Consider the following 18,233-nt stretch of genomic DNA (forward strand, 5'->3'; position numbering starts at 1 on the left):
TGAACTTAGTAGAAGGTTTCAATGCAAGCTCCAAACAGCGAACGAAAACCAAAATCCAAAAAAAAAAAGCATTGATTGTGCTCTTTTAGCCATTTGATAACAATAGTGTGTCGAACAAATATATGTTTATTTATAATTATTGTAGTACAACTTTACATTTCCTGTTTGAACTTTCAATAAGTAGAGTACTACAACATAAGGTCATGGATAATCAGAGCTTGGTCAAGTTACCTTTGACATAAAAAACAAGTATTCATGAGAAGACCTTGTGCGGTTGTTAAACGATATCTCCCTTGTTCTTGAGTAAATGTTGTGATCCTCCACGAGCAGATTGTGTTGATTACTTACAGTTGCTCAAACATCAGTGCTATAGCGCAAGGGGAAGCGACGGTGCAACATCCTTTGCAGCCATCTCCTACGCGGCTCTGGGTTTAAACAGATGAAACACTCTCGTTCTTCTGGATCCCTTACGAGATCCAAAGCATCTAAATACATTGCACTTGATTGTGGGATATCCTCCATCTCATTCAAGCACTTAACAACAGAAGTTATAGAGAGATCGGGAGTAGTAACAGCTACACAAGTCTTGTTATCTGCGCTAGTAGGCTTTGAAACTCCTCCGTTTGTGAGTTCAACGAGTTTACCTACACAAGCCTTCAACTCAGTCATCCATGGTTCTGAAATAGGATGGGACTTCACAGCAGGTTGTTGAGGAAGTTTTGAAAATACAGGCATTGATGCTTGGCTGACATAATCACTTTCTGATGCAGTGCATGTTTGACGTTCAATATCATCTAACCCCAATGGCAACAAGTCATCGTGAGCGTCAATTGACTGTTCAAAAGATGCTTGACCTAGTTCTTGATCAAACTTCCAAGGGTTAATACCAACTTTTCGGTCTATGCTACCACCTATATAGCTGAAAATTGATGGTGAGTTCTCCTTTTTGACTTTCTTAAATGCTGGGCATATTCCTTCACTTATATGACGAAGCAAATGAGTTGTTCCACTTCGGGTTGAAGAAGTGAAAATTTTGTGGCAATGATTACACTTGCATTTGTCACAAGTTCCATCCTCCTTTATTAGCTTTGTAAAGTGTTGCCAAACTCTAGATCTTAATCTTCCTTCTCTTTTTCGCTTCTCGCCTGTGCTTGCTTCAGTCAGACTGGTTAGATCTACAATACCCTCAGGAATAGCATCTGCCATCTAAATAAAAGCAAACACTTCACAAATATGAATCAACGAAGGAAATCCAACGCAGCTGATGCACGTTAAACATTTACATGAAATCACACAAGTCTCAATTTCAAAAGTGTAAACCCAAACTTTGAGCTCTTTATATGTCTGTATCTGAATGTCAACAACATGCATAAATTCATATAACAAAATATTAGCAACAACAGGTCATTTTGAAGATCCTATAATTCAACACCATGTCCAAGAAACGGAAGCTGCAGACACATTTTAAAGTGGATACATGATAGCATATCAATATGACCAACCATTGTCTTTTTGAGAATTATTGTATCACACCTTGTCAAGCACTGAATAGACTATAATCAGGTACTTCAAAGAGTTCGGCTTAAAGTTTTGTCTAAGCAAGGATCAAGCTTGGCAAATCACTAGCTACAACACATTGCATTCTTTTGTATTTCTCAGAGATTGTGGGAGCTTTAGTACACCGGGCTACCATTTTAGTCTTAGTCATCAGCAACGAATCCAATTAATAGACTGATTGATGACATGTCTAAATAATGCTAAGATTTTAAATTCTTCAGTATACATTAGTCCCACGGCTCAGCAAGATGGAAATCCTAAAGAAACATACTGTATCAAAGTAGCCTCTAAGAAAAAACATTTGCCATCTAATGTGTCCGTCATTATCATTTCAGAGACTGGGAATCAAGAACTTCTTAGTAGAGTGTACTTTACCCATTTAGTCTTTCCAGCGCGAATAGAGATCAGTCGGGCAAGGGTGCTTCAGATACCAGATGGTTAGACCAAAAAAATTTAACTTTTTTCACTCCCGTGCTACGACAAAAGTGACTCTTCGAACTTAATATTTAAATCTACAACCTCCTTTTTCAATGGAACCCCGAATAAGCTCATCGAAGAATCCCAAATTCATCACTAGAAGCTCCAAAACTAGCTGAATTCTACTTTAAGCTAAGTTTCCATGAATCATCAGTGTGCAAATTCGACGTCTATCAGCAAGGACACAGATTGAATCAATCAAACAAACTCGAGAGATACACAAAGCATAAAAACAAACTCTTTTAATCAACATCAACTCAAGCAGAGATACAGAACTTTTCGTCTTCAAAATGAAGATCCATTAGTGTATTTGTGCAAAGAAATTCATTAAAAATGTATAAACATTAGATTTAGAACTCAGTTTTTATCACTTGAAGTTGTCATTCTAAAACACAAAAAGCTCCGAGCAACAGTGACGAAGAGGAGTACTTACCGGCGGAGTGAGAGGTAAATCAACCGGAGTAAATTGAAGGCGGCGTTGGTCAACGGCGACGGGCGGCGAACTGTGAGGGTTTGGAGACGCCATCAGAAGCAAAAGTGAAAGTGAATTATTGGTCGTGGAGACCCAAAAGGGGATCGAAGAACGGAAACGGGCCTAAATGGGCTCGGAGAGAATGCATGTTTGGGCCTGACATCAAAGTTCGGGCTTGAAAATTCTTTGTTCATGTAGGCCCGGTGCTCATCGCATCTAATCTAGTCGGAAATAGTCTCTCGGGGGTTATATCGAATATGTAATTGTTATAAATAGTATTTAAATTTTTGCGTATCTACCGACCATGGTTGGCATTTGAGCATGTTGATTGAAAATTTCGTAAATTTTTTTAAATAGATTTATACTGAAAGAATCATATGTCGTAATATCAATTTCGAAACAAGTCTAAAATTTACATATGTTGAAGAAAAAAGGAACTAAGCCCATATATGATTAAAGAAATACCCAATTGAAATTTAATTTACCGTTTATCGAATTACTAAATCAAAATTAAAAAAAAAAGATATTTGATCTCTATTTTTAAATACAAATTATCAAATTCGAAATTTGAAAGCCCAAACCGAAATGTCCACACCTAATCGAACTTGCATTCTTTAAAATCCTATCTTAAAATCTTTTGACTCCAAAATTTATCTTTTAACTTTAAATCTCACCTTAACTCCACCTCGAGTCTCATCAATAAATACTACTATATCATTAACTCTTTTACAATAAAATTTTTTCATTATATTCTTCGAGAATTTAGAGACGGATCTAGAATAGCAAGAGCGAGTTCACGAAAACCTAATAACTAAAATGAGATTTGCTTATGCTTTTGTAATCTCCAACTAACACTAGAGGTTACAAGTAAAAACCATTCCAACAAACTGTCAGCTCAATATACATTTTGATGAGTATTCAGTTCAATTCAGTAGAAATCTGCAGCAATCAGTTTGTGTAATTCGATTCTTGAATCTTTTTTCAGATTTTCAACAACCCCATTTGCGTAGAAATGCCTTCAAACCCAAAAATTTTCACTGCTAGATCATCCTATTCGCACTTTTACCATTCCCGTAGATCGAAAATCTTGATTCTATGTTGTCTAATTGGTTTTGCTGGGTTTTTGTTCGGGTTTATTGCGATTTCGAGGAGGGGTTTTGGTGACAGCTGTAAATATGCTGAACCCAGATCTGTTTCAGTTGCTTGGGATAGGAATGTGATGAGTAGGGAAGAAAATGGGATTGGGGTTACTGGTGGAGGGTATAAGAGGCATAAAGTGATGGGTTTTGTTGGAATTCAGACTGGGTTTGGATCGGTTGCTCGCCGGAGATCGTTGCGCCGGACTTGGTTTCCATCTGATCACAATGGGCTTCAAAAGTATATCTTTTTTTTCTATCTATATGTAAATAATCTTTTATCTCTGTTGAGGATATTGTGTAAGATTTAAGTTTCAGATCATTTTTCCTTGATAGCCGTGATATCTAGACTAGCTTGCACGCACCTAGACTAAGTTTATACGGTTGGACAGATGGAAAGATTTTAGTCTCGGATCATAGATTGCTGGACAACAACAATATATCTCGTGTAATCCCACAAGTAGAGTAGGCTCTACTAATTTGGATTGAGGTGCAGTTGATTTTTGACTGATTGATAGATTTTAACTCTCTCTACTCCAGCTTTAGTTTTGAAAGTGAAAAGTAGCGTCATTTGCTTTTTTAATACAAAAAGGGGGCTTCTTTGAGTTTACGCAGCTTTAGGGGACGAGTGCGAGACTTCGAAGGGACATTCACACTTTGATTCGTGAGCAACTTCAAGTTGAAGTAGGAATATTTACAGAATGTGGGTTGATAGTGTGTAAGATTTAAGTTTCAGTTCATATTTATTGATAACTATGGTATCTGGACCAATTTGTGCTCACGTAGACTAATTCTACGGGGTTGGACAATGGGAAGAGTTTAGTTTCAGATCTTAAATTGCACTTGGATCTTAGTTGAGCAGAATTGATTCATATATGCCAACCCCAACTAGCTTGAATTGAGTGTAGTTGATTGACTGATTGATAGAGTTTAACTTCAGTTTTGAAAGTGAAAACTAGCTTCGATTTCCTTTTGAGAACAAAAGGTCAGGTTCTTTGAGTTAATGTAGCTTTAGGGACGAAGTTGCAGTAGTAATATTTACAGTGTAAGGGTTATCATTGTTGTTATAAAATGAAAAGTACGTCTTAAACTGTTTTTGGACGATGTGGTGGGACTACTTAATGTATTGTTTGTTGCCTTCCTAACCATAATGAAGATATATTTTGAATAATTTCATGTTCTCACCACTAATATGGTATCATGGAAGACACCCTATATGGGTGTGGTTTCCATAAATTTGATTCAAAAAATTAATTATTTCATGTTCTCTGAATCATTTGTCACATGCTTGCGTGATCTGACTGTCCTGAAACTTGACCAGCAAGAACTTACTGGAAAATGACCAATATGTTGTAGATTATTAGCTTATATAATGCACGCGAAAATGGAATATGAATGGAATGTGACTAAATGCTTTCTGCAAAGTCGTTAAGTTTAAGACAAAGGAGAACGGAAGAACTTACTGGCTGGAAGATAGTTAATCATTCAGGCACTTCTTAAGCAGAAGTTGTTGTTTTTCTAACGAACAACTTCAAACTTGTATCTCTTCCTCTGTAGTTTTTATTTTTTAAAGGTTCACTTGTTTTTGCAATAACCATGTGTATTGGCCTGCAAATTACTTTTATGTTTATTTGTACTACCCTAGATTTGTGAATTTTGCTGAACCAGCTAAAAAAAATTTGCAGGTTAGAAGAAGCCACTGGCTTGGCTTTTAGATTTGTTATTGGCAGAACAAGTGATAAATCCAAGATGTCAGCACTTAAGAAAGAGGTAGCAGAATATGATGATTTTGTACTATTGGACATTGAAGAAGAGTACAGTAAGCTCCCATACAAAACGTTAGTTCTGACATTTATTATTCATTAGTTTCTTCTGTTTGTGATTTACACTTACACCAAGATGCTTTTACAGATTAGCCTTTTTCAAGGCGGCCTATGCACTTTATGATTCCGAGTTCTATGTTAAAGCTGATGATGACATATATTTACGGCCAGGTAGCTAGAATTCTGATGCTTTGTTATTATTATTGTTCTTTAATTGAGGTACTCTGTTATGATTTCTATGCTACTGTAACTTTTTATGATCTCATGTTGCTTTGATATTCCGTAAACAGATCGCCTTTCATTACTCTTGGCCAAAGAGCGGTCTCACTCACAAACATACCTTGGATGTATGAAAAAGGGTCCAGTTTTCACTGACCCCAAGCTCAAATGGTTAGTCTGATTCTGATAGGAGCTTCCTATATACTTGTATAATTGGCAACATAATTTTTTCAAGTTTATTTGCTAACATATGAAAAAAATTCCAAGTTGATTATCCTAAAGTTTACTTGGCAGGACTACTAAGAAAGGGGGGGGGGGGTTCAAAAATGATATTTTTATAGACATGATTCATACTGGATGTCATTAAGATTGCAACTTACTCTCTATATTTCTAGTGATAAAGAGTGAAATATCAAAATGTGCTAAATGCCCCCAGGCTTAGTCAAGTGGCTAAGGTTGAGGTACTTGTGATGTAGGTCACAGGTTCAACCCCTACGCCATGCTAACTAAGCCTGTTAGTTAAGTGGAGAAGAGTAGGGAGGTGGAACCATTACAAGTTTCAAATGTTGCGGTTGGTCCAACAGATTTGGCTGAGAGAGATTTCCCGGTCATCAAAAATGAGAAGATCAATACGTGCTAAATTGGAGGAGAACCAAAACAGAAAAAGAAAACAAAAGCAAGGCACAAATTTTATGGTGGAAATTAAGTAATGCATAATAATAACACAGCAATACATTGTATTTTTATAATTATGTATCTTGTCCTCTTATTTATTTATTTTGAGAACACAATGGTCATTAGCAACCAACCAAAAGAATGATCATTAGCAGCTTATGCTTGTTTATATATGCCATGAAGCTAGTGATAATGTTGAGGAAAAGAACATGTAGATAAATGCATATCAATGACTAAATGTGAAGAAAAATTGTCCTTTCAATTACAGGATTATTGTTGTTCTTATCTTCAGTATTGTCTCATTGAATCTGTTCAACTGCTACAGGTATGAACCACTTTCATCTATTCTGGGGAAGGAGTATTTTCTGCATGCTTATGGTCCTATTTATGCTCTTTCTGCTGATGTTGTTGCAAGTTTGGTTGCCCTGAGGAACAACAGGCAAGTGTGTGCTTTTATTAAATATTTATGTCTCTCATCTGTTCTGAAGTGATTTATTTGCCACCCTACAAAGTGCGTATGTTCTATAACAGTTAGGTGGAAGTGTTTGTTGTGAATGATGTAAGACTTAATTCAAGAACATCTGCTAACTATTCATGTAATGCTGCTTCTGTTTTTCTCCAACTTGAGTAATGGTTATTATTTTCTGTCCTTGTTGAGTAAGTAGGTCTTGAAATTAGCTTGCCGTGCAGGTAACATGAAACTTCAAGTTGCTGTAGTTAGAATGCGTTCTGATCATAAGGCAACAGTCTGAGTATACAAAATTTTAAATGATGTGACTAATGGAGTAGCTTGTTTCATCTAAGCTAAGGTTACTAATTGGAAGTCGATCATTGTTAATATACAAGGAAAAAGGAGGATGTGTTGGCAACTTCTTTGACATGATGAGATGATTTTTATGTAAAACTAGAATTATCATAGATAAAGACATTTTTCAGTAGATTTCAGCAACTAGAAATTGCTCTTATAATTCTTCAAGTTGATAACGTCTATTGGCATTTGGAAGATTAAAAGTCTAGACTAAACACAAGATCTTTATGGTAAAAAGCTGGCTATATCCTTTCACATTACAGTCTTTAAATTTTGCTTCACGTCACAGTGTTTCTGGGATTCATTTTCTGTATTTTATTGAGCCTTTTGTGTCTGTTTCTTTTGAAGTCGAAGGAGTGAAAGCTCATTAGTTCTCTCCTTTTTCTGTGAATTCTCAGTTTCCGAATGTTTAGCAATGAGGATGTTACCATTGGAGCCTGGATGCTTGCAATGAATGTCGATCATGAGAATAATAAGCAACTATGTCAACCAGAGTGTACAGAATCATCTATTGCTGTGTGGGATATTCCAAAGTGTTCAGGTCTGTCCCTCAGTTTTTCATTAAGAGCAACACTCATAGGTGCTCTCGTGGTGTGTAAATTTGTGTTGACGAAATAGAAAATAGTGTTTTTGCTTGCGGATGAAAAATTGTTTGATTTCATGTGTATTTCCTACACGTGGTTCATTGCACATATTGCTAGGAAAAAATGTCCAGCATGCGTTATTAGCTTATGGTGAAGTTGAAGAGGAGTCTTCGAGCTGTGGAAACAGCCTCTTGCAGAAATGCAGGGTAAGACTGTGAACTATTGACCCTTGTGGTCCGGCCTTCCTCAGACCCCGTGCATAGCAAGAGCTTAATGCACCTGGCTGCCCTTTTTTATTATTAGCTTATGAAATATATTAGTGATGGTAAGGGTAACAATCTTGTGACGTGATTATGTTCCAAGCCTAACAAATACACTGCCTAGTTATTTGTTAATGCATTTCCACAGTTGTTTCTTTTTTCATCATTGATCTCTATGAATCGTCTGAGATGCTCCAAATTCGTTGAGTATGGTTAATGGTATCAAGTGCGATTACTAACGCTCCATTGAACCAGCTAGATGCCATTGATAATATTTCAGACACTGACAACATTTCTCCTTGGTTCTTTTCAACTATCTAACAAACCGCGTTTTATTCATTTTATCCTCTAGGTCTGTGTAATCCCGAGAAGAAAATGTTGGAACTCCATGCAAACGATGTCTGCTCAAAGAGTCCAACTCTACCATCAGAAGATGATTGATGGTCTTGATCGATCAACTGGAAGTCACATGTGCATTTTGTAAGCCAGTCATTCATGAGATATATAGATATAAGAAGTATAATATTGATGTTGCACAAAACTTAAATAGAGTGACATTGATACTGATAGATGATTCATATAGCCGAATTCAACTTGCTCGGGATTGAGACATAGTTGTTGTTGTACCATTGTTGCACAAGGCGATCGGAACTTTGATAGTAAAGGAGATTTTTTCAATTTGCAACTCTCTTGAGTTTGGTCTGTGAATATAGTCAATGATTTTTTAGTGATACGTGACCCCGACTTGGTTTTGATCAAAACTTTTCATGGACGTTTGTAATGACCTAATTACTGGCGTGAGTTGGTCCCGAGTGTTAAATAGATTAATTTCAAGTTCAAACGAGTTCAAATGCGGGAAAAACTAAATTTACCAATGTTCTTATGCTTAATAGTCCCATGAATTTTTTGTCATACAGAATTCCGCATTTTTTTGCCCAAAATTTTTCATGAAAGTCTGTTGCGATGCGATTAATGGTGTGAGTTGGTCCGGAGGGGCAAACACATATTTTCAAGTTCAAACAAGCCACAATGCAGGATAAACTAAATATATCAATTTTTGAAAAATTTTCATAGACGTCTATTAAGATCATTGAATGGCGTGTATTGTTTCTGAGAGGTAAACAGACGCATTTTCAAGTTCAAATAAGTAATACGGAAAAAATCAAAGTTATCGATTATTTGTGTATAGTCCATGAATTTGATGATACGTGATCCCGACTTTATTTGGCCAAAATTTATCATGAACGTCAGTTACGACCTTATTAATGACGTGAGTTGGTCATGAGGGGAAATCAAATGTATTTCAAGTTTAAACGAAGGCGTTGAAAAAATTTAAATTACCATTTTTGTTTGCTATAGTCCATAGATTTTCGGGGATACATCATCACAACTTATTTTTGGCTAAAAATTTTCATGGAAGTCCATTACAATTTTATTAATGGTGTGAGTTGGCCCCGAAGAGCAAAAAGATGCATTTTCAAGTTCAAATGAGCCTCAAAACGCTAAAAATCAAAGTTACCTATTTTTTGTGTTATAGTCCATGAATTTTTTATGATATGTGATCCCACTAATTTTTGACCCGGATTTTTTATGGATGTATATTACGACCTTATTAACGACATGAGTTGTTTCCAAGGGGAAAAAGAATGCATTTTAAGTTTAAACGAGCCCAAAGCGAAAAAACCAAATTTACAATTTTCATTTTAGTCCATGGATTTTTGGTGATACATCATCCCTGTTATTTTTTGGCAAAATTTTTATGGACGTCCATTACAACCTTATTAATGGCGTGATTTGGTCTCGAGGAGCAAAAATACGCATTTTCAAGTTCAAACGAGCTTCAATACAGGAAAAACCAAATATGCCAATTTTCGTGTGTTACATTCCATAGATTTTTGATGATACACGATTCCAACAAGCGGAAGCTCATTTGAGAGTTAATAGTTTTGAAAGTGTGCATTTGATCAAGCTCTTGGTCTTCTACAATTCAAGAACATGTTTACCATTAATCCTAATGCTTCCGATTATTTTTACAACATAAGTACAGGCATAGAGATTCAGTCATATCCAAGGACTCCTTTATGGAACAAGAGCACGGATTGTTGCTCACGGGATGGAGTTCATTGCGACGAGATGACAGGACAAGTGATTGCGCTTAACCTCCGTTGCAGCGAACTTCGAGGCATGCTACATTCCAATAGTAGCCTCTTTCAACTCTCCAATCTAAAAAGGCTTGATTTGTCGAATAATGATTTCACTGGATCGCTCATTTCACCTAAATTTGGTGAGTTTTCAAATTTGACGCATCTTGTTTTGTCTGATTTCAAGTTTTACAGGTCTTATCCCTTTTGAAATCTCTCACCTTTCTAAACTATCAGCAGTCTGAAAACACTAATAACTATAGATTTGGGAAGCAATAATTTGGTGGGAATAATCCCACATAATACATATATTGGATCCTAAACTTGCCTTCAAATTTTAATTTTTATTTAAAACTTTCATAGTGCACAAATAAACACTTTAACTATCATATCTTACAATAAATAAAAATGCGAGTCCTACCTGACAAAATGTGTGAAATGCACGCATTCTGAGCGAGTGAGGGGTAATTTTCGAGGCCCACAATGGTTAAAAAAAATGCTGAAATGACAATTCTATCCTTAATGAATCTCTTTTATAATTTTTTTTAGTTTCTAAATGATGTGTAAAATATATATTTTTTTTTAAAAAGACGTGTAAAATGTGTAATTAGTTGACAGCCACTGATTGACTCATTAATACACGTGGGAGTGTTTGCACTCCACGCACTTTGACTTCGAAAATCGCGTGTTTATTTGTTGAAATATAGGATAGTTAAAGTGACTATTTGTGCATTTTGAAAGTTTGAGGTTAAAGTTAAATTTTGAAGTCAAATTTAAAGTCTAATATATGTATTATGCTAAAAAAAATAATTTGTTATTGTTAGCGACAACATATCAATATAAAACTGTTCAATGTATATCAAATTTACTCTCTTTTTTCCGCTGCTATGTTTTCTTTCTTGATTATCAATTTTCATTATTTTTTTTGTTATCGTCACGCGCAAATTCTAACTCTCTTATCTTCTCGTGTTGAATTGTGCAATTTTCATAAATTCGATTTCCTATTGTGAGTTTCCATTTTTGTAAATAAAATTAAGAAATGATTTATGAAATTGATTTCTACGTTAAAGTAATGAATGACCTTTAATATCGGACCTTTTCAAATTCTTCAATTATGAGATTTACGATTACGATTTAAAACAATATCAATATAATCATTTATAAGAAAATGATAATTTAATGAACCTCAATTGTACCATTACGTAATTAAAATATTTATATTCAATCGAATTTTATTGACAACTGGGGGCGAAATGGTAATTCAACTTTTACAAAGCTCCGCAATAAAAGACTTATTTTCTTCTTCATTTCTTCTTTCTTCTTCTTCTTCGTCTTCAACAACAAGCTCTCTGTAAATGGCTTGTTTCTCTCTCTAGAAAAAGCTCACATTCATTCTTTGTTTCCACCATTGAAATCACGAGAACCCCATTTCCCCCCCCCCCCCCCCCCCATTTTCTTGTTGATGATTGCTTTACATTTTTCGATTACAGAAAAGCTGTTTCAGTCAATTTTTCGATTACAGAAAAACTCAGTTCAAGATTGAAGCTCTACATTGTTCAAAAATCACATTCTAGTAGAAGAGGAGATTAATGGGGTTTTAGAGAAATTCTGTTTTTCCCCATTTTCGTCGATTGATTTACTTATTGCAATGTCGGGTTCTAGAAGAAAGAGGGCGGGTGGTAGGTCTACAGCTGATGAGGAATGTAGAGATGGGGGAGGATCGGCATCGGTATCTGGTTACAGTTCAAGTAGTTCTGCTACTGTTTATCCGGAGCAGTTGAGTCCGGCAGTGTTGAATAAGATAGGGAATAATTGTTTGGTGAATAGAGATTATAATGAAGCTTTGAGATATTATGAAGAAGCTATTGCAATTACTCCGGACGATTGTAAATTACATTGTAATAGAGCTGGTGCGTTGATTGGTCTGATGCGATATCCGGAAGCAATGGCGGAATTTGAATTAGCTATTAATTTGGCTCCAAGACGTTATCAACCACGCCACGATTTCGGACTTTGGTTACTTTCGTAAGTGATATACAGTCACTCTGCTTTGTTTTTTGCTAATGTAAAACTTTCTTGATTGTTATTTGCATACAAATGTCAAACTGGATGCAGGATATGTGATGATCAACAATTTTCTGTTTCGTTGTTTTCTTGTTCGATTGTTCTCCGAGAAGTCCCCCTCTTTGTTACATTGCTAATGTAAAACTGGATGCAGGATATGTGTTGATCAACTATTTTTCTGTTTCGTTGTTTTCTTGTTCGATTGTTTTCCGAGAAGTCCCCCTCTTTGTTACTTTGCTAATGTAAAACTGGATGCAGGATATGTGTTGATCAACTATTTTCTGTTTCGTTGTTTTCTTGTTCGATTGTTCTCGAAGTAGTCTTTCTTTTTCCCCTCTTTGTTACTTTGGTAAGCCTTTGATTATCTTTGTTGGCCTTGTTACTTGCTAATGTCAAACTGGATGCAGGATATGTGTTGATCAACTATTTTCTGAATATGTTTGGCTGCAGAGCTATTTTCTGTTTCGTTGTTTTAGTGTTCGATTGTTCAAGTCTTCCTTTTCCCCCTCTTTGTTGCTTTGCTAATCTAGAACTGGATGCAGGATATGTGTTGATTGTGTTTTGCCCTCTAATTCCTGTAAAAAGTGCAGTTTAGGACAAGGTTGAAAATGCAAGGGAGCACTTATTTTCTGAATTCGTTGTTTTCTTGTTCGATTGTTCTCCGAGAAGTCTTTCTTTTCCCCCTCTTTGTTACTTTGGTAAGCCTTTGATTATCTTTGCTCATGTAAAACTGGATATGTGTTGATTGTGTTTTGCCCTCTAATTCCTGTAAAACATGCAGTTTAGGACAGGTTGAAAATGCAACAGATCACTTATATTTCCTGGGTCACAAACCAGATGAAGCAACGTCGCAGAAGTTGGAGGCAGTGAAGGAACATATCAACAAATGCACTGAAGCCCGGAGAGTTGAAGATTGGGCGACTATGAAAATAGAATCTAAGGCAGCATTTACTTCTGGAGCTGATTCATCTCCTCAGGTAAAAGAAAGCATCTCTTTGTATTTAGTGGTTACGTACATTCTGTGACTGACGAATGAAAATTCATTTGAAGCTATTTGCATGTCGAGCGGAAGCTCATTTGAAGCTAAACGACATAGAGTATGCTGAAACGTGGATTTATATAGCTAGGATGCATAAGCCATTCACAGCACGACAGTCAAAAATTTTTGGAATGGTCTCTGAAGCATACGTATTCTTTGTCCAAGCTCAGATTCACAGCAGTGTTGGAAAGTGAGTATTGCACGTAGTAGTATATAGAAACAAAAGAGGTTCAGCCATATTATGATCATAAATATCTACAGGTTTGCTGCTGCGGTTACTGCCATTGAAAAAGCTGCACAAATTGATAATCAAAATGATGAAGTTACTGATGAACTCGAAAACATTAGGCTGGTGGTTGAAGCTCATAAACATGGCGACGAGCATTTTTGTTCCGAAAGATATGAACAAGCTTGTACTTCTTATGGGGAAGGGCTCTGGGTTGATCCTTCAAATCCAGTTCTCTACTACAATAGAGCAGCTTGCTGGTCTAAACTTGGAGAGTGGGAAAAATCTCTGGCTGATAGCAACCGTGCTCTCCTATACTGGCCACAATATGCTAAAGCTCTACACCTAAGAGCTGCCTCAAATATCAAGGTGCGATATAAATTGGTTCATTTCACTTACTTTTTTCTCGATAAAATCATAAATTTGATCGTATGCGATGCATTACAGCTGAAAAGATGGGCTGATGCTGTGAGAGATTATGAGATTCTGCGGCAGGAACTTCCACGTGACCGAGAGGTTGCTGCAAATTTATCCCATGCCCGAGTTGAGTTACGCAGAGAAGCTCCAGAGGGGAAGGTGGAGTTGGTTTCAGATGTTGAGAAGTTCCAGGCTGTGATTGCATCTGGTAGGCTTTAAAAATCCTGCATCAGTCAGTATGTAACTCGATCAGTAGTAACTCGATCAACTATGTACTCCATGTAGGTGAATCTGTGGTCTATTTCAATGAATTAACCAACCCAGAATACGCATGGATGTCCTCGGTCATGGATACCTTGAGCGCCAAATATCCTTCAGTAATTTTTCTCAAGGTAAACAATCATAGGCAACACGTTGTGCTTTTCTGAAGTATACTCATACTAATTTATATTTGGTCTTTTCTGAAGGTGGTCGTGGAACAGAGCCGAGCTGCAGCAGAGAACATTACAACACTACCTAGGTTTAGGCTTTACAAGGATGGTAGTCGTGTGGGTACCGCAACTTTAGATGTGTTGGAGATCATGATTAAGGACAACCTCATCGATCCCATCTAGAAAGGATTTTACCCTCGTCTATTCGTTCATTTCATTCCCTATCTCCGATTCCATTTTAGAGTTAGAAAGTTGCTGTTGCTGGTTGGAGTTAGAGGAACTAGATCATAACATGTATACATTTTTCCCTATTCATTTGTACGTTATGCGACTTGTGAAATTACATTGGATGTATTCTTGTTGTTGATGATCAACTCTATTATATCTTCTTCGACTGTGTTACTCTATCTTGGATTCGTGGCAAACGAGCGACATTAGGGAGAGGAAATAAAAGTATTAGTTTTGGAGAGTACGAGCAACATAGATTGTTATTTGTATAAACGAGCGTTAATCCGAATTACAGAGCTGTGATGCTTGACTACGTTACTAACCTTTAAATCCTAGACATCCACATCTTTTTATCTTGGAGAATGTCCTTGATAAAATACATTCTCGATTACAGACGAATTCACGATTTTAACTTTACAATGTTCGGATTCGGAAATCCAAGTTAGACAACAACAACAGAAATAGGACCATTTATATAAATCTCAACCCATTTTAGTTGACACTACAACAAAGGAACTATTAGTGGCAAAAGATTTTTCTTTTAACGGCAATAATTATTGGTAATATTTTAATTTTAATTTTTTTACATGGAATGTTTAAAATCACAAGATTAAAGAATAATACTCTCTTTGTCCATTTTTACTTGTCATGTTGCGCTTTTCGAAAGTTAATTTGACTAATTTTTAAAGTTAAATTAGATCACAATAATTCGATTATTTTTTTAAAAAAAAAATTAGATATTCTAAAACTATATGAAAAGTGTTATAAATTGCAATTTTTTTGCATATTAATATGACGAAAAAATACATCTTAAAATATTAGTCAAATTTTTTATAGTTTGACTCTAAAAATAAAAACATGACAAATAATACTGAACGAAGAAAAAGTTACATATTTTGACATAATTTTAATTTGTGATAATAAGATTCAATTTTTTTCCATCAAATTCTATGACAATCAAACTAAATTACTCTTTTTAAAACGCAGAGAAGATTATTATATTGTAAAAGAAATTGAGTTGCATGAACACGTGAAAAGTGTACGTAAGAGTGAGATAAAACAAAAACAATTAAATATACTAAACTTTATGTATTTAATAATATATCTAAAGTTGCTATGATTTTCTGTGAAATAAAAGAGCCAATCAACAGTTTTTGTCATACGAAAATCCGACAAACTAATGATTGATTACTAAATATATATGTTTATTAATACTCGCTCCATCCGATATTGTTTATCACGATTTTTATTTTTTGAGTTAAATTATAAAAAAATTGATTAATATTTTAAATCATATTAATATGTAAAAAATTGCAATTATAGTACTTTTCATATAGTTTTAAAATATCTATTTTTTTATTTAAAATATCGAATTAATGTGATCTAATTTAACTTTGAAAATTAATCAAATTGACTTTCGAAAAGTGCAACTTGACAAACAATACCGAACGGAGGGAGTACTTGTTATTTCAAATCAGTGTACAAATAACATTATTTTTTCTATTTTACCCTTGAGAGCTATTACCTTTGAAAGTATGCATTTGACTCAATATAGGAAAACTAAGTTATTAATTCATGTTTATTGATCACCTTAATCAATAAAAACAAAATTAATTCTTGTTTATTTATTGAAAATATGACGTCTAGAGAACAATAATAAATTTACTTAGTTTCTTAAAAAAAACGTGAAACCTAATAATAACGATGGCGCCTAAATGGAACGAAGTGAGTACAAAATTAATCCGAAATAGACAACGACACATTTGTTAAAGAATATTTAATTTGTTGTCAGGGGCGGACCTACCCTATGCCGTGGGGGTGCACGTGCACCCAGTAACTTTCGAAAAAATCATTTGTGCATATGTATATCTATTTTGAAAAACTGGTAGAAAGTAACATATAGTCAACAGTGCACCCATAAAAAACATTAAAGTGCTCTTTGACAATTGGTAGAATATAGAGATACCACACTCTAGACCAGGATTTAAATCTCGCTTGAGGTTAACTATAATTAGAAAGTTTTTAAAGAAAATCCCATTAATTAATTTCAACTTTATATATTCTTCATCCTATGAAAAATATTTCTAACTAAGGAATAAATTTCAATTATTTTTTGAAAATACTTTTTCAAAAAGTCGTCATTGATTAACTTACAAAGAGTAAAAAAAAAATAAAAAATTAGTATATATCTTTTGCTTTAATTATCTTACTATTTTTATGGTTCATTTAATTTGTGTAAAGATAAAAACATTTACTACAAACCAAATGATCCGTGATGACAAAAACATTTGCTATATAGAGTATAATTATGGGCAATTAAGAGTATAATACTAGTTTTTGATAGATTAAGTAATTAAGAACACTCCTTATTATATTATTGTGCGATTTAATTAGTTAATTAAATAAACAATTATTATTAAACGGAGAAAGTAATATTTTATGATTTTATCGTATGCATCATGAATCTTTGTTGTTATCCACTAGAAAAACAAAACAAAAAAGATTCTGTTTATAGCAACACGTTGCATGTAATACAAGCAACATTTTTTTTTTTACTTCCAATGCAAATTTTTAATTAGTGCAATTAGTTCTTTTTATTTGATTATTTTACTATTTTATTATTAATATTTAAGTTTAGTTTTTATCAGTGCTTTGTTTGCTTTTGTGTTCTCTAAATGTGTTTTTGAAAATCAGTGTAATTTTATAAAGTGAGGTGTAGAAAAGATTTAATGTATAGCTATACTATCTTTATTTTAGAAGTAAAAATATTATTTTTAATAGACCTTAATTTTTTTTGAGTATTGAGCGAGGATTTATCGAAAACAATTTTATTATCTCACATAAGATACGAATAATATATGTGTATACTTTATATTTCACGTATACTTCAATTATATATTCACACACTGAGTATGTTATTATTATAATTTACGTTGTTTCTATTTTTTGTAACATATGCATAGGTCATCAAAAAGTTCCTCTAGGCAACATAGTTCATATATGTGGAAATTTATGATGATGTCACACACCGTATTGATGTAGGTTGGATGAAATATATGCTCACATCCAGATCCAGAGTCTTATGAGATAAAATAGTGTCATGAAAACTTATAGAAGTTTTTATAGGATGGTTGTTAGACCAATTATGTTGTACCAGAGTGTTGGCTAGTTAAGAACTCTCATGTTCAAAAGACGAAAGTTGTAGAAATAAAGATGATGAGATGGATACGTAGATATACTAGGAGAGATAGAATTAGAAATGAAGTTACCCTAGAGAACATGAAAGTTGCTTTAGCGAAGGAAAAGATGTGAGAAGCGAGATTTATTTATCTCGAACATGTAACGAGATGAGAAATATGGTCTCGTTAATCTCTATACTAATAGTCGTAGTATTATTCATATAGTTTCTTGTTCCTCAATTTTTATTATTATTTTCCAAATTCGTACTTCAATTATCTTTTAATTATATATTTATTTACAGTGTAATTCTTAATATTTTTTACTAGCTTCTTCATTTTTGTTACATCCTTTAATCCATATTGAGCCGATGTTCAATTAAAAATATCTAAATTTTTTGGTTAAAAATAAGGTCTGCGTATAGTACCTTCTCTATATTTCATTTTGTGAAATTAGATTAAGTATGATATTATTATTATAACGTATAACTAGAAAAGTA

The 18,233-nt window shown here is 34.4% G+C and overlaps 3 protein-coding genes across 3 annotated transcripts; 2 read left to right on the top strand and 1 right to left on the bottom strand.

Annotated features, from left to right (window-relative positions):
- Positions 1-108: 108 nt before the first annotated feature.
- Positions 109-2,867, bottom strand: LOC101262864 (uncharacterized). Its single transcript, XM_004248200.4, has 2 exons — positions 2,468-2,867; positions 109-1,206 (listed from the first exon to the last, which is right to left on the bottom strand). Exons 1-2 carry the CDS (start codon positions 2,558-2,560, stop codon positions 355-357), a joined length of 945 nt encoding a protein of 314 aa, XP_004248248.1. The 5' UTR covers positions 2,561-2,867; the 3' UTR covers positions 109-354.
- A 216-nt stretch (positions 2,868-3,083) lies between these two features.
- On the top strand, positions 3,084-8,696 carry LOC101262359 (probable beta-1,3-galactosyltransferase 14). The gene is made up of 7 exons (XM_004248199.5): positions 3,084-3,883; positions 5,328-5,480; positions 5,554-5,636; positions 5,756-5,855; positions 6,685-6,798; positions 7,566-7,708; positions 8,364-8,696. The coding sequence occupies exons 1-7, from the start codon at positions 3,519-3,521 to the stop codon at positions 8,450-8,452; spliced, it is 1,047 nt and encodes a 348-aa protein (XP_004248247.1). The 5' UTR covers positions 3,084-3,518; the 3' UTR covers positions 8,453-8,696.
- Positions 8,697-11,590: 2,894 nt separating this feature from the next.
- Positions 11,591-14,703, top strand: LOC101267453 (TPR repeat-containing thioredoxin TTL1-like). Its single transcript, XM_019215887.3, has 7 exons — positions 11,591-12,177; positions 12,998-13,193; positions 13,267-13,445; positions 13,517-13,850; positions 13,929-14,106; positions 14,184-14,290; positions 14,366-14,703. The coding sequence occupies exons 1-7, from the start codon at positions 11,801-11,803 to the stop codon at positions 14,510-14,512; spliced, it is 1,518 nt and encodes a 505-aa protein (XP_019071432.1). The 5' UTR covers positions 11,591-11,800; the 3' UTR covers positions 14,513-14,703.
- Positions 14,704-18,233: the final 3,530 nt, after the last annotated feature.

Source organism: Solanum lycopersicum, chromosome 10 (genome assembly GCF_036512215.1).
Source record: "Solanum lycopersicum chromosome 10, SLM_r2.1".
NCBI lineage: Eukaryota > Viridiplantae > Streptophyta > Magnoliopsida > Solanales > Solanaceae > Solanum > Solanum lycopersicum.

Excerpts from the sequence above, each read along its gene's own strand:
- LOC101262864 (XM_004248200.4), bottom strand. The coding sequence starts at position 2,560 with ATGGCGTCTCCAAACCCTCACAGTTCGCCGCCCGTCGCCGTTGACCAA. Across the intron at positions 1,207-2,467 it reads ATTTACCTCTCACTCCGCCG|ATGGCAGATGCTATTCCTGA; the intron begins GTAAGTACTCCT and ends GCTTTTATTTAG.
- LOC101262359 (XM_004248199.5), top strand. The coding sequence starts at position 3,519 with ATGCCTTCAAACCCAAAAATTTTCACTGCTAGATCATCCTATTCGCAC. Across the intron at positions 5,856-6,684 it reads ACTGACCCCAAGCTCAAATG|GTATGAACCACTTTCATCTA; the intron begins GTTAGTCTGATT and ends CAACTGCTACAG. Across the intron at positions 7,709-8,363 it reads GGATATTCCAAAGTGTTCAG|GTCTGTGTAATCCCGAGAAG; the intron begins GTCTGTCCCTCA and ends TTTATCCTCTAG.
- LOC101267453 (XM_019215887.3), top strand. The coding sequence starts at position 11,801 with ATGTCGGGTTCTAGAAGAAAGAGGGCGGGTGGTAGGTCTACAGCTGAT. Across the intron at positions 13,194-13,266 it reads GAGCTGATTCATCTCCTCAG|CTATTTGCATGTCGAGCGGA; the intron begins GTAAAAGAAAGC and ends ATTCATTTGAAG. Across the intron at positions 13,446-13,516 it reads ATTCACAGCAGTGTTGGAAA|GTTTGCTGCTGCGGTTACTG; the intron begins GTGAGTATTGCA and ends AAATATCTACAG.